Consider the following 16636-nt stretch of genomic DNA (forward strand, 5'->3'; position numbering starts at 1 on the left):
TCTATTTGGATTTTCTCTATCTTCTTGATTTAATCTTGATGTAAGTTTTATGTACCCAAGAATTTATCAGTTTATTCAAGCCTTTCCAATTTATTAGCATACATTTTTATAGTGGTTTCTTTTATGATCATTTGTATTCTAGTCATGTCAATTTTAATGTCTCCTTTTATTATCTATAATTTTATTTGAGTTTTTTTTGTTAGTCTCTATAAGTGTCTATTTTGTTTTATTGAGCTTTTGTATCTGTTTTTTAAAAGATTTATTTATTTTTTGAGAGACAGATTTATAGACAGAGATGGAGAGAAAGAGAGAAAAGCCTTCCATTCTCTGCTTTACTCCCCAAATGGCCATAACAGTCAGAGCTGGGCCAGTCTGAAGCCAGGAGCCAGGAGCTTCTTCTGGGTCTCCCATGTGTGTACAGGGTCTCAAGCACTTGAGCCAACTTCCACTGCTTTCCCAGGCCATCAGCAGAGAGATGGATCTGAAGAGGAGCAGCCAGGACATGAACTGGCATCCATATGGGATGCCAGGGCAGCCAAGCAGAGGCTTAAATTACTACACCACAGCACCAGCCCCCTTTTGTATTGTTTCTTAGTTTCAATTTCATTTATTTTTTCCTGATCTTTATTATTTATTATTTCTCATCTCCTGTTAATTTTGTGTTTGGTTTTTAAGTCCTTGAGATGCATCATTATGTCATTTATTTGAGTCCTTTCTATTTTTTAATTTAAGCACTTACTGCTGTGAAATTCCCTCTTACTACTGCTTTTGCTGTATGTAACATATTATTTTATGATATGTTTTCCTTTTCATTTATTTAAAAAATGTTTTGAATTCCTTTTTAATTTCTTCAGTACCCATTAGTCGTTCAATAGTGTATTGTTTAATTCCCATGTATTTGTAAATGTTCTCTTGTTCTTGTTGATTTCTCGTTTATTCCTTTGTGATCCTATAGAAATTTACTGAGACTTCATTCTAGGAAATGTTCCATGTGCTGATGAGAAGAATATATATTCTGTAGCTGTTGGGTAAAATGTTTTGTAAATGTCTGTTAGGCCCATTTTTTCAATAGTATGGTTCAACTCCTATGTATATTTGATTTTATGTCTGGATGAACTGTCTATTGATGACAGTATGGCGTTAAAGTCTCTCAATATGATTGTATTGGAATCTATATTTCCCTTTATGTCTAATAGTATTTTCTGTATATATTTGGGTGGTATTGTGTTGAGTCCATATATCTTTATGATTCTTATCTTCTAGGTGAGTCAGTTCTTTTAATAATATAAAATGTCCTAGTCTTTTTTAAGTTTTTGTCTTATAGTCTGTATTACCTGTTTTTAAGGATAGCCTCTCCTGCTTGTTTTTGATTTCCATTTTCCTGGTATATCCTTGTCCATTCACTTTCAGTCTAAATGTAGCTTTCTTTATTTGTGAAGTGAGTTTCTTGTATGCACCCTTTTCTTTCAGTCTGCGTAATTTTTATTTGTGAATTGAGTTTCTTGTAGACACCAGGTAGCTGGGTCTTGGTTTTTTGTCCATTCAGCTAACCAAAATCTTTGGTACCTAATATAATCCACTTACATTAAAGGCTAGTATTGATAGATAAAAATTAATAGCTGTCTTTTTGTTAATTGGTTATTGATTGTATCTTCTGTTATGGAATCTGATAGTGTCTTAATTTTTCATGATGTCTACTTCTAATGTAGGACTAACTTCAGAATTCCTTAGAAGGCTAGTCTGGTGGTGATGAATTCTCTTTAGTTTTTGTTTATCTGGGTAATATCTTCCTTCTCATTCATTTCTAAAGTATAGCATCACTGGATATAATATTCTTGATTGGTAGTTTTTTTTTTTTTTCTTCTTGACTTGAATATATTATCCCACTCTCTTCTGGCCTGCAGGGTTTTCTTTGAGAAGTCTGTTGTTAGTCTAACTGATTTTCCTTTATATGTAATTTGATGCTTTTCTCTTACTGTCTTTAGGATACTCTCCTTGTCCCTAATTTTGAAAATGTGTCTACAGTATGCCTTGGAGAAGATCTTTTCAGTAGAGTCTGTTTGGGGTTCTTTGAGTTTCTTGTATCTGGATGTCTATGTCTGTCTCAAGAGTTGGAGAGTTTTCAACTATTATTTCATTAGTCGGTTCTCAAAAGTTTTTTCCTCTCTTCTTCAGAAATCTCTATGAGAGGACTATTTGGGCACTTAATGATATGCTGTATTTCACGTAGGCTGTCTGTATACTTTGTAAGTATTTTCTAAGTATTTCTGTCTGACTGATTATTTCAAATATCTTGTCCTATGGATCATAAATTCTTTCGTCCAACTGGTCCATTCTGCTCTTAATGCTCTCAATCGTATTTTTTACTTAATTGACTGAAGATTTCATCTCCACAATTTTGTTTGGTTAATTTTAATGATTTCTATCTCCATAGTGAATGTTTCATCCAGGTCACCTGTTGTTTTTCTCATTTCTTTAAGCTAGTATCTGTTTTCTATTACATTGCATCATATTTCTTTACACTAATTATTTTGAATTTTATTTCCGGCATTTCATAGATTTTATCAGTTTCTAATTTTGGGAAACTATTGTGTGTTTTTGAGTTGCTATGCTATACTTCTCATGTTTCCTGTATCCCTATGTTGATGTCTGCACATCTGATATTGTTGTGGGCTACGTTAGGCCAAAATTAGTATTTCAGTTTCTTGCCTTTTATTTAGAGAGGAATTCTAAGCACATGCTCAAACATGGCATGCAGCATGGTAAGATTTAAAGTTTATTTAGAAAATGAGAAGAATACACAGGAGCATGTGGACTTTATTAAGGAAGAGTGTACCCGGAAGGGTAAACAGGGATTTTCATACCAGTCTTTCCAGGGGTCCACCAGGAGAGAGAGGGAGCAAGCAAGAAAGCAAGCATATCCAGATCTCCCCACCCTTATTATTCACTTCCAAAAATGGGGTGGTTACATAGTCTGATTGACAGGTGGGGAGTACAGGTGGGGTTACATGGGACAGTGGAGGTATAGTCTCCAGCTCATGAACTTAATGTATAATCTATCTCCCTGAATTTTCACTTGAGTATAATAGTCACTTAAGTATAATAGTCCCTCTTCTTTATGGTGTAGGTTTTACTTGAAAGTAGTTTATATTTTAGGTAGAATTCAGAGTATAACTTGGCTTGTTGCTTCAGCTTTGAATCTAGGTGACCCCAGAATCTTAACCTCTGAGTGATTTCTTTTGGTTTAATCAGTCTATCTGTGTCTATACGTAACACAGTATTCTAGACTGCAATAGTTTGTAGGTGAACAGAGTGACTTTGAGGTGAATGTGGGCTTCCTAGTGTGTGTATCTATCTTCAGTCCTCAAAGAGTTTTATGTCAGTTACACTAGTAATTGTGATAACCAGGGCTTTCTTATTGGTGATGAGAAATATAAAGGCTCCAGTCCCCATGTCCTAACGGCAAGAATGATGCTGGGCTTGTGAAACCAGTAACTGTGGCTTTAGGACTGTGTGAGAGTTCCTTCTAGGAGAATGCAGCTGGTGCTGAGGCTAGTGACACAGAAAGCCCTAGTTCAGCACTAGGAGATGTGAATTGAACCCTGCTCCAGTCCTGCAGGTACGTATGAGATTTTGCACTGGCAGCTATGGACCCAAAGAGGTGAAATGCAAGAAGGTTCTTCCCTAGATCCCACCAGGTAGATTCTAGTGGGTTTGATGAAATTAGTGTTGATTGTTTACAGCCCCAGAGTCGCAGGATTCACTGAGGTCATTACTCAGATCTCCCAGTTGGGGAGCCAGGTGTTGCAGATGTTGGCAGCCACTTGCCTGAAGCAGAACAATGCAGTAGAGCACTCCAGATACTACAAGTGAGCATAAGTTGCTCCCAAGTTTGTGATAGTAACATCAACAGCCCCAGTTCTATAAGGCACAGATGGAAGTGTCTCCATTTCTCATGCAGCATGCAGGAGTATTGCTGGGGTTTGTGCCTGGGGCTCTCAGAACAGATAGCTAGGAGGTGTGGAGAGACTTCCTCAGGTCAAGTTTGGATTGCTTTAAAAAATATTTCATTACTTGAAAGGCAGCATTAAGAGAGAAAGAAAGAGAGAGAGAGAGAGAGAGAGAGAGAGAAATCTTCTATCCACTGGTTTATTTTCCAAATAGCCACAATGGCTGAGGTTTTGCCAGGCCAAAGCCAGGAGCCTAGAAATCTATTCAGATCTCCCACATGCGAAACAAGGGCCCAAGTGCTTGGGCCATCTTCTGTCTTCCTGGGCACATAGGAGGGAGCTGGTTTGATTGAAAGTGGGGCAACTGGGACCCGAATTGGTGTCAGTATGGGATGTTGCCAGGTCCAGATGTTTTGTGGACTGCTGCTGCTAGCCCTAAAAAGCTACAGGGTTCTCCCCTATATCATGTAGAGTTATTGAGTGCAGCTCCAGGGCTTATGCCCAAAACTCTCACAGTTACAGGATGCAGGGGGTTTGCTGTCTCTCCTCTAAGTTGCCCTGACTAAGTTGCATGACTGTGTGCTGTTGCTGAGTCAGAGCAAGGTTCAGCCAAGAACCACACCCAGTTGAAACTCTGGTGCCTAGGAGAGTGGGTCAGGGGAGGCAGGTGATTTGGCTTCCCTTCTCAGAGCAAAGTCGCTGCTCAGTCAGTTCCCCAGGCTGGACTTGAAGGTCAGTGGGTCTGTCTAATTCTCCCTCAGTTGAAGTTGCCAGTGTCATGACACCATGGCGATTTCTTTCTCCTTTGTCCTGGGAAGATTGCGTTTCGCAGCTGGCAGCCAGCTACATAGATGCAGGGTTGGCAGGCAGCACAGCTGGCCATATCATCATGTTTGTCCTCTTTCCTTGCTGTCCCATGGAGTCTCAGTTCTGCTTTGTCACTTCTTTGCTGATAATTTGTCTGTCTCCTGGGGATGTGATCCTTCCTTTGTTTTTCTGTTACCTTTCTGCAGCTGAGGTCATTGTGGCTTTTCACTATTTAACCATTTTGGAGCCTCCATAATAAAAGTTTTGAATGCACAGTTCCTAACAAATTTCCTTGTGTAAAATCATTGTACACATGTTATTCCACATTTTGTTCTGGAGAAATGAACATGCTTAAATGTGTTCACTCAATTTGAGAGAGAGAAGGGGTTGGGAAAAGAATGGCCAGAAGAAGACTGGGCAAGAATTTTTTCAAGTTCAGACTGTGTCTTTTCCCCTAATTTAACAATACTGCCTGTCCTTTTACTTTAATAATTCTTTAATGTGAGTATAATTATATGCTGATTCTCAGTCTTCACAGACCATCAGATGTTCTTATGGACACTCACTGATACAACAGGGTCATTTGAATATTTATTTTGTAATTAACATGTGATATAAATGTTATTAAAATATATTCCTTATAAATTGACATTTAAGAGAAATTTAAAAATTTTTAAATTTCTGTATTTTAAATATGGAAATAATCATTGGTGTTCAAGTTTTAGAAGCAAATTATTTGTTAATCTGTTTGTTTTATTATTGTGAATTATGTAGAAACGTACAAATGTTGATTGGAATGGAAGAACAACCAAGAGATCAAGCTACCTCTGTGAATCAGGTAAGGATCAGTGACAATTATTGAAGAAATCATTTATTCTATTAGCTCATTCCTTCAACTAACTCTTGCTTCAGGCTAGATCTAGTGAACATATAAAAAATGGAAACTGTAATTTTTACATAGGGCTGTTACAGAGTAGTGTGAAGATAACCACAGTTATAATCACAGCCCAATATGATAAGTACAATAAAATAGTTGGTATGGAGGTGGATTGTTTAGCCTAGTGGTTAAAATACCTGTGTTTTGATAAGGAGTTGTGATGTAGCAGGCATGGCACAGCACTGGCCATTGTTGCATCTGGGGAGTTAACCATGGATGGAGCATATTTCTGTATATCTCTCCTTTTCTTTGTTGTAGCTCTGCCTTTCAAATAAATACATTTTTTATAATTTTGGTTTTTTTAAGATTTATTTATTCGAGATCCAGAGTTACAGAGAGAGGGAGAGACAGAGAGAAAGGTCTTCCACCCACTGGTTCACTCCTCAAATGGCCTCAATATTCGGAGCTGGGCCAATCTGAACCCAGGAACCAGGAGCTTCTTCAAGGTCTCCCAAGTGGGTGGAGAGGCCCAAGCACATGAGCCATCTTCCGCTGCTTTCCCAACGCATCAGCAGGGAGCTGGACGGGAAGAGGAGCAGCTGGGATATAAACCCGTACCCACTATGCTACAGCAACGGCCCCTCAAATAAATATACTTTTAAAAAATAAATATCTTTTTAACAAAGATAACTGTATTTTCTATCAGAATATCTAGATCACATTCCTGGCTCTGGCTTCTAAACTCACTTTCAGCTAATGCAGACCCTGGGAGGCACAGTGATGGCTCAACTATTTAGATCCAAGCTGCTCTCATGGGAGATTTGAAATGAGTTCTCCCCTCCTGGCTTAGGGCCCAGCCCATTTCTAGCTGTTGAGGGCATTTGGGAGTAAACAATTAGATGGGAGCTCTGTTTCTCAAAAATAAAAACAAAAAACTAGATATATATGAAAGTCAAAAGGCCTACAATGCCTAGGCATAAGATCATAAAACTTTACAAAAGAGACCACATTTGAGACATGAAAGATGATAAGAAATTTCTATTTTATTTTTTTCTATTTTTGTTGAGTTAGTAGTAAGTTGAAAAACATTCATTTTTCTGTTTAGTTGTGTGTTTATTATTTTGCTTTTACAGCATCTTATTTTCCATTCACAATCTTGAGGTATACTATATTATTAAACATTGTATATATTTAAAGCATGAAACTAGATGTTTTATATATGTCTGAATAAGTAAATATTAACTATAATTTGTGATCTATTCTCTTAGCAACATTCTTTTTTTGAAGATTTATTTTATTTATTTGAAAGACAGAGATACAGAGAGAGGTAGAGACAGAGAGAGAGGTCTTCCATCTGCTGGTTCATTCCTCAGATGTCCGCGATGGCCAGAGCTGCGCCAATCTGAAGCCAGGAGCCAGGAGCTTCTTCCGGGTCTTCCACGTGGGTGCAGGGGCCCAAGGACTTGGGAAATCTTCTGCTTTCCCAGGTCATAGCAGAGAGCTGGATGGGAAGAGGAGCAGCCAGGACTAGAACTGGTACCCATATGGGATGCTGACACATCAGGCCAGGGTTTTAACTGGCTACACCACAGTGCCGGCCCAGGAACTATACAATATGGGCTTGTTAAGTATAGTCACATTGTTGTATTTTGGATCTCCAGAACTTACTTATCTCACATAACTGAATTTTTTTACTCTTTGACCAATATTTCCCTCCAGCCCCTGACAACTACCCTTACAATTTCTATTTCTATGAGTTTGACATTTTTAGATTCCACATACACATAAGATCCTGCAGCATTTATCTTTTTGTATGTATACTAAGCTTATTTAGTGTAATGCCCTCTAGATTCATCTTTGTTGTCAAAAATGGCAGTATTTCCTTTTCTAAGGTTGAATGGTATTCTGTTGAATCTGTGTACCTGTCATTTGAGCAATCTAGATCTAGATAAAAATAGAAAGATACATAGATAGATAATTTTTTTTTTTGACAGGCAGATTTAGACAGTGAGAGAGACAAAGGTCTTCCTTTCCATTGGTTCACCCCCCAAATGGCTGCTGCAGCCAGCGCACTGCGCTGATCCGAAGCTAGGAGCCAGGTGTTTCCTCCTGGTCTCCCATGCGGGTGCAGGGCCCAAGGACTTGGGCCATCCTCCACTGCCTTCCCGGGCCATAGCAAAGAGCTGGACTGGAAGAGGAGCAACCGGGACAGAATCCGGCACCCCAACTGGGACTAGAACCAGGGGTGCCGGCGCCGCAGGCGGAGGATTAGCCAAGTGTGCCACGAGGCGGGCAATAAATAATCTTGATATACACTCAGTCATCCATATCCACCCAACTGTGCTTAATGTACTGTGTAGTTAGGATACAAGGGTTTGTCTGTGCTGAACAAGTACAGGTTTTTCATGTCACCATTTCCTGAACAATAGAGTATGACAACTATTTACATTGTATTAGGCATTATAAGCAATCTAGAGATAATTTAATGTTTATGAGAGTTAATATGTAAGTAATATGCTATTACATATACAGGCTTTAAGCATCAATGGTGATGGTAACCTCTGTTGTCCTGAAGTGAATCTTCAACAGATACCAAAGGATAACTGTACATACAAAAATTTGTTTTCTCCACTCATCCCTCAACAGATACTTAGATTGTTTCCAAATCGTTGCAAGATGAACATGAGAATGCAGATATGTTTATAAGCATACAGATTTAATTTCCTTTGCATAAATACACAGTTTGGAATTGTTGGATTATAAGGTAGTGCTATTTTAACCTTTATAGAACTTCCATCTTCTTTTCTGTAATAATTGAAGTAATCTACAGTACTACCAACAGTGTTCAAAGGTTCCTTTTTCTCCACAACTTAACACTTTTTATCTTTTGTTTCTTAGATAATAGTCTTCCCAATAGATGTGAGGTTATATTTCTTTGTGATTTTCATTTGCACTTTCCTGTTGGTTTGGGATTTTGAGCACATTTTTTATAAAACTGTTTCTCATTTATAATTCTTTTTTTGAGTAATTTGTTTAGATCAGTTCAGGTCTAGTTTCATTGTTTTAATTGGGTGAGTTTTTTCTTATTAGTTCCATTTACATTTTGGTTATTAACCCTTTAATATATATATGGTTTGCACATATTTTCTACAATTCTTTAAGTTGCTTTTTCACCTGTTGAATGTTTCCTTTGCTATGCAAAAACTTCTTTAGTTTGATATAATGCCATTTGCATATTTTTTCATTTGTTGCCTATCTTTTTGTGTCATATACAAAAAATATTTTGTGCTTGATCATACCAGTGCCAAGAAACATTTCTGCTTTGCTTTCTCCTAGTAGTTTTATGGTTTAAGTTCTTATATTTAAATCTATATTTCCTTTTGAGTTATTGTTTTATATAGAATATAATGGGTCCAACTTAATTCTACATGTAGATATCCAGTTTTCCTTCCTCTTTGTGTTTTGTTGGCACACTTTTCTATGATTAGTTGACTACAGATGTGTGCTTATTTTTTTTTTTTTTGCATGAGAATTCTTCTCCATTACTTTGTTTTTTGTTCTAATACCATACTGTTGTGATCACTGTAATTTTATATTTTGAAATCAGAGAGTCTGATGCTACCAGCTTATTCTTCTTGATCAAGGTTCCTTTGGCTATTTGAGAACTTTTGTGGTACCATGTGAATTTTAGCCTCTTTTTGGGGGAGACAGGGGAGGATTCTCTATACAGTGCCACTGGGAATTTGGTAAAAATTGCATTGAATTATGTAGCTTCTTTTTTTATTTTCTAGAAGTTTGTAATATACTTCTTTGAAGGTTTGATATAAGTCTCTTGTGATATAAATATTTAGGTCTTATTGAAAAACATTTTAAATTGGGGATTCAATATAAAGAAGTAAGAACTTTAGTAAGTAAGAACTTTAGTAAATAAAAAAACCTACTTGCAGTTAGAATGAGAAATTCTGGAGTTGATTACACAGTAAGCTGAGTATAGGTAATGTTAATATATATGTCTGTTTTTAAAAATCTATATTGCAAGTGTTGAAATATCACATGGTGCCCATAATAATGCAAAACTTTGTGTTTGTTTATATCTTAATTTTAAAAAGTAAAAATTTAAAAATAGTCAAAATCAAATAAAAGTTGGCATTTTTCGTGTTTTATTTTTCATATTTTCTGGCTTATTGCCAAGTTACATTGTTCTCATACATTTATTCAATTCATTTAAATTTTCAAATTTCTTGGCATAAAGTTATTATATATCTTATCCATATAGATTAGATTATTGAAATACAGTGTATATAGCATAGTGGTTAAGGAAATATTCTGCTCCCAGACCTTATTTATATTTAAACACATTCCAACATTTAAAATGCATGTTAGTTTGATCAATTTATTTCTCATCTTTATTCTTTAGTTTTCTCAACCATAAAATGGGTTTAATAATAGAAATTCATATAATTATTGTGAAATTTCAATGAGTTAATAAAGCTAAAAGTTCTTGGGGCCAGCGATTTAAGCTGCTGCCTACTATGACAGCATCCCATATCAGTAGACCTGTTCAAATCCTGGCTACTCCACTCCCAGTCCAGCTTCCCATCAGTTTTCCTTTTACTATTTTGAAGATTGCACACTATATTTCTTTCAGCAATTACCCTTAAATTTTAGCATGCATAATTACAGGATAATTTCCTTCTGATCACTGCTTCATATCATACTTGTTACGGTTTTCCAATAATGCCAATTAGGAAGTTTTCACCTAGGAATGAGCATATCCTGTGTGCATCTCACCTTGGGCTTTGCATGCTCAGTGTGCAGCTAACCCAGCATCTGAGAATGCTCAGTGCATGGCTCACCAGAGGAATGAGCGTGCTGAGCACTTGTCTTACAGGGAATTGGTCTAAACTTTTTATGAACCAGATTACTTTTCTAGTATTATCTTGTATGATTAGATTATTTTAGAGGTTTTTTTATTGTCTGTCCGTATGTTTATTAACTTCTTATATTCATTATATGTTCATTTATTTTATACTTTCTTGTGAGCAATTACCAGTTTTTACTAAAGTGCTCCATATTTTTTTCCTTGAAAGAGTTGCGGAGAGATAGCTAGGATAAGACACAGAATTGGTGGGGTAGTGTGAGGTGCTGTGCCAAGTCAAGGATAGGAGCCTGGAACTCCATCTGGGTCTTCCATGTGGGTACAGCAGCCCAAGCACTAGGGCCATCTTCTGCTGCTTTCTAGGCACATTAGCAGAGAGCTAGATTGGAAGTAGAGCAGATGGAACTCAAACCAGTGCACCTCTGTCTGTAACTCTAACTTTCAAATAAATAAGTAAATCTTAAAAAAAAAAAAACAGCTTGCATATGGGATTCTGGTATTTCAGGAGGAGGCTTAAGCCAGTGTACCACCATACCAGCACCAGTACTCCATTCTCTTGAATGTCTCTGGGGCCGGTATTGTATATAATGGTTTAAGCCACCACCTGCAACCCCTAAATCCCATATGGGATATCCAAGCTGTTCCACCTCCAATCCAGCTTTCTCTTTTTTTTTTTTTTTTTTTAAATTTTTTTTTTTTTTTTTGACAGGCAGAGTGGACAGTGAGAGTGAGAGAGAGAGAGAAAGGTCTTCCTTTTTGCCGTTGGTTCACCCTCCAATGGCCGCCACGGCTGGCGCGCTGCGGCCGGCGCACCGCGCTGTTCCGATGGCAGGAGCCAGGTGCTTATCCTGGTCTCCCAACGGGTGCAGGGCCCAAACACTTGGGCCATCCTCCACTGCACTCCCTGGCCACAGCAGAGAGCTGGCCTGGAAGAGGGGCAACCGGGACAGGATCGGTGCCCCGACCGGGACTAGAACCCGGTGTGCCGGCGCCGCAAGGCGGAGGATTAGCCTGTTGAGCCACGGCACCGGCCAATCCAGCTTTCTCTTAATGTGCCCGGGAAAGCAGTGAAAGATAACCCAATTCTTTAGGCCCTGCATTCATATGGGAGACCCTGCTGAAGCTCCTGGCTCCTGGCTTCTGGCTTCTGATCCAGCCCTGGCTGTTGTGGCCATTTGGGGAGTAAATCAGAGGATGGAATCTCTCTCTCTCTCTCTCTCTCTCTCTCTCTCTCTCTCTCTCTCTCTCCCTATCTCTCTGTGATTCTGTTTTTCAAATAAATCAAATAAATCTTAAAAAAGAAAAGAACTGTCTTTAATGAATGTATTTTTGGAGAGTATTCTCTCAGATTTTATTTGATAAAATTTCCCTTGTTAGGGCCGGTTTTGTGGCGTAGTGAGTAAAGCTGCTGCCTGCAGCACTGGAATCCCATATGGGTGCTGGTTCAAGTCCTGGCTGCTTTACTTCTGATCCAGCTGTCTGCTGTGGCCTGGGAAAGCAGTAGAAGATGGCCCAAGTCCTTGGGCCCCTGCACCCACATGGGAGACCCAGAAGAAGCTCCTGGCTCCTGGCTTCAGATCGGTGCAGCTACAGCCATTGCGGCCATTCGGGGAAATGAACCAATGGATGAAGACTTCTCTCTCTCTGCATCTGCCTCTCTGTAGCTCTGCCTTTCAAATAAATAAATAAATCTTACGAAAACATTTCCCTTGTTCTGGGATGTAATTATGGCTCACTATACAAGAAAGTTGTAGAGAAGTACTTTCTAATACTTCAAAGATATTAATTGTCCTAATTTTCATTCTACTTAATTATTCCTATGTAGGTGATTCCCCTCTAAACACTTGCTTTAGGCTATTTGTAAGATCTTATTGTTTCTTTGGTATCATTACGTAAAGCAGTTCTGGAAAAATGTTAGCCGTTGCATCTTCCTATGTTGTCTTCCCGAGGCTCTTTATTACCTTGTTCTGAATTTCCATATATATGTTAGAATTCAGTTTGTCTTCCATGTCTTTTATTAGCTGACATATTTTCAATGCTTTCTGCTGCATTTTTGTTGATTTCTTTAAATCTGTCCTCTAATTCAGCAGTGCTCTATTTATTTATTTAATTACACCTTATTTACAGTTTCATTAACATAGCACATCAAATAACCTCTTTAATTATATAAATTATTTTAATATTTAATTGAATTTCTGAATAGTTTCAAAGTCATATAAGAGGTAATTGTGAATTTTGGTAAGCTTTTGGTCCATTCCTGTGCTTTCAAATCTATTGTTTTTAAAATGAGGCATGAAAAATTTCAAGGAGATTGCATAATATGAAAAAATCTGCATGAATTTCAAGAATGTTTGCAGCAGAATTTCAAGAATGTTTGCAGCAAAATTAAGTTATTTTTCAAGTCTATTTTTCTGTGCACTATTTTAAAGATTCTTCTATGTTGAAAGGGTTAAAATGCACTAATTTTATATTCTATATCTCATTTTTCAAATATTTGAAATCTAATTTTAATTTTCATCTGCTAAAGACATAGTGTGTGTTTGTGTGTGTGTGTGTGGGTGGTGTGTGGAGTGGTTATTATTGTTTCTGTTTGTGAACTCCTTTATGACAGAAAGGTATTGTTGGGAATTCTTTAATACTTGTATAGGTTGTATTCTACTTGAGAAAATTTTGATTTGCTGCTGGAAGTAACTGAATGAACCATAAACACTGACTCATTTTTTTTTCTTAGTAAAGTTCTCATTTGGAGTTTTATGGAAAATACAAGTTCTGAGGCTTTAAAACTCAAAGATATATAAGAGGTCGTCTGTGGTTATATAAGAGATGTTTGCATCTTTTCTTCCTCCTGTATGCACAGCTAAAAGACTAAATAATTTATTTCTCTTCTTTGGGTCATGATTTTTTTTTTTCTTTAGATTAACTCTTCCAATGAAGATGAGTTCTTAGGAATGTTATGAAATTTCAGGAGCTCTTAGTTTTAGTTTCCCATGTTTTTTTGAGCCTGGAGTCTTATTCTATATCCCCTCATCAGACAATAAATTTCTTGTTATGGCTACTGCCCCTGGGGCAGGCATCAACCTTAGTATGTACTTACCACTCAAAATTTGTGTTCCCACCTTGTTTTTCTTAACATTTATTTATAATTTGAAATTCAGAGTTATACAGAGAGAGAAGGAGAGGCAGAAAGAGAGTGAGAGAGAGAGGTCTTCCATCTGCTGGTTCACTCCCCAGATGGTCACAATGGCCAGAGCTGCGTCGATCCAAAGCCAGAAGCCAGAAGCCAGGAGCTTTCTCTGGGTCTTCCTATGCAGGTGCAGGGGCCCAAGGACTTGGGCCATCTTTTACTGCTTTCCCAGGCCATAGCAGACAGCTGGACTGGAAGAGGAGCAGTTGAGTCTTGAATCAGCACCCATATGGGATGCAAGCACTGGAGGTCAGGGCGTTAACCCGCTGCGCCACAGTGCCGCCCCCCCACACACATTGTTTTTATTTTTATTTATTTTTTAATCTTGAAGGAGCTACCTTCCATCTCTGAAAGCTTAGCCATATTTAAAGAATATACTACTAATGTTCTATAAACCTATTAATGTTTCAGGAACATTTTTAGAAAGGTATTTCTATAGCATATTGCTGGAAATCACAGAAGAGGATTTTTTTGTTTTGTTTTGTTTTTAAACTAATATTATCAGGGCAAGAATTTGTCATAGCCGTTAAGATGCCACTTAGATGCCTGTATCCCATGTTGGAGTGCATGGAATTAAGACCTAGTTCTGTTTCCAATTCCAGTTTACTGCCAAACCATACCCTGGGAGACAGCAGGTGATTTCTCAACTAATAGGGTTCCTAACACTGACATGGGAGAGCCAGCTTGAGTTCTGGGCTCCTTGGCTTTCTTTTGGCATAGTCATATCTCTTATAATCATTTGGATAGGGAGCCAGAGGATGGAAGATTTCTCTGTCACTCTGCCTCTCAAAACAGTACAACAATAAACAGCTAAAAAATAGTATTAACTTCACACTTAATTTCTCAGGTAGATAACTCTTAATCTCATTTCCTTCCTCTAGAAAACCAAGTACTTCCCAAAACATACCTATTCAAATTCGAAAAACTCCTGGAGTTAATACTTTTTCTACACATTATTGTTGCATATTGGTTACTCATTTGAGGTTGAGAAATAGAATTACCAATTAAATCTGACTTTGAATTAGCTGTACTTATTGGCACTATTTTCTGTGAGCTGAGAATTCTATTTGTCTTTTTCATGCTTTTGTGGATTTTTATGATTAACATAAAATAATCCAGGTACCAGCAGAGATGTTCTACCTAAAGCCTTTCTATATCATCAATATCAGGAATATTTAGCAAAATCAGCTATGGAGTCTTGCTATATTACATATGCAAAGAATGTTAGATAACATTTGAATGGTAAGAGACAAACGGCAGGAAATACATGGATTTAATAATGTAGTCAACAAATAAGTGCTATTGAGTAATTATTATGTTAAATGCTGAAGTAATAGTTATGAGATCATATCATAGGAATATAAAAGAGTAGGTATATAATTACAGTGAAGAATAATGAAGTGTTGTAATAAAGAGCATGTTTAGAGTGCTTTGGGAATACTAGAGAAGGATATGCAGTTATTTATGTAGATTTCATGGAAAGCAGTCCAGAACATTTAATGTAAGCTGAATGAGATACAAGAATTGCGAAGTTAAAGGAGATCAAGGCAGGAGGCTCCAAAGGAAACAGCAAGAACTCCAAGAGGCATGTAAATACAATGTATTTAGGGAGTTGTAAGCTATTCTGGAGGCCTGGACCACAGAATAACTATGAAACACACAGATGGGGCCGACGCTGTTTGCACAGCAGGTTACGCCCTGGCCTGAAGCGCCGGCATCCCACATGGGCACCGGTTCATGACCTGGCTGCTCCATTTTTGATCCAGCTGTCTGCTATTGCCTGTGAAAGCAGTAGAAGATGACCCAAGTCCTTGGGCCCCTGCACCCACATGGGAGACCCAGAAGAAACTCCTGGTTCCTGGCTTTGGATTGGAGCAGCTCTGGCTGTTGTGGCCAACTGGGGAATGAACCAGTGGATGGAAGACCTCTCTCTCTCTCTCTCTCTCTCTCTCTCTGCCTCTCCTCTCTATGTCTCTCCTCTCTCTGTATAACTCTGACTTTTGAATAAATAAATAAATCTTTTTAAAAAAGAAAAGAAACACCCAGATAAAGATTCTGGATATATAGCGGATATATGATCTTTCAGTATATTTTATTCTCTGCTTAAGATTTTATATTTCACTATGGAGAGTTTCTAAAATCATGTAAGTCAAGAAGTGACAAAGAATAAAGTCCTGTGGGACGATATTTTAAACATTAAGCCAGTTGCTGATGACAGATGCAAGTTATAATTTTCTTTTCCTGATAATTAGGACCTCAGACTCACGATACAGCCCCAGGCATTTTTTCTACTCCTGTGTACTCAAACATGTAAGTATTTTAAATGTTAATTAATTATCATAAATTAATATTTTAGCAATTATATTGTTAACAAGCAAATGATTAAAATGGAATCCTCATTTATTGTAGTTCTACTTGAAATCAATGAAACTTTGTGCCTTGTAAATATTTAAAACTAAGCTTAAATTGTATACTTAGCAAACCTTTTCAACCATTAGATAACAACTTAAGAAAACATTTACCAGAAGGTCCAATGCCTTCTATAAATTTTAAGAATCATGTATTTGAAAACACCTCTTAAATATCTAACATGGTGTAGTTTGTTTAGCCAGTAAACTTAAGCACAACCATCTAAAATGTTTTTAGTTTCTTTCTACCAACAAGTTTAAAACATATGATACACAGATTCAGGTCATACAAATTAAAATGTATCTTTGATTGATTTTAGCAGCTTAAATTTATGGACAATCTTATCTATAAGCCATTTAAAATAAAACTCTTAATAAAATTTCCCCATGTGGATATACAATATGTACACACATATAACATAGCATAATAGACCAATATAGCGATTTTAATAATAACTTTTAAAATCTTTAACTCTTTTTGTAGATTGCCAATTGATTTGAATTGCTTTTTGTTTTTAGCAACCTCAGTTA

The 16636-nt window shown here is 37.3% G+C and overlaps 1 protein-coding gene across 1 annotated transcript in view; it reads left to right on the top strand.

Moving 5' to 3' along the window:
* The window catches only part of FSIP2 (fibrous sheath interacting protein 2), a 110079-nt gene that overhangs the window by 39357 nt on the left and 54086 nt on the right, over positions 1–16636 (top strand). The window contains exons 13-14 of the mRNA XM_062196542.1: positions 5532–5595; positions 15950–16007. Coding sequence (XP_062052526.1) covers positions 5532–5595; positions 15950–16007 — 122 coding nt within the window. The remainder of the gene's footprint in view (positions 1–5531; positions 5596–15949; positions 16008–16636) is intronic.

Source organism: Lepus europaeus, chromosome 1, assembly GCF_033115175.1.
Source record: "Lepus europaeus isolate LE1 chromosome 1, mLepTim1.pri, whole genome shotgun sequence".
Lineage (NCBI taxonomy): Eukaryota > Metazoa > Chordata > Mammalia > Lagomorpha > Leporidae > Lepus > Lepus europaeus.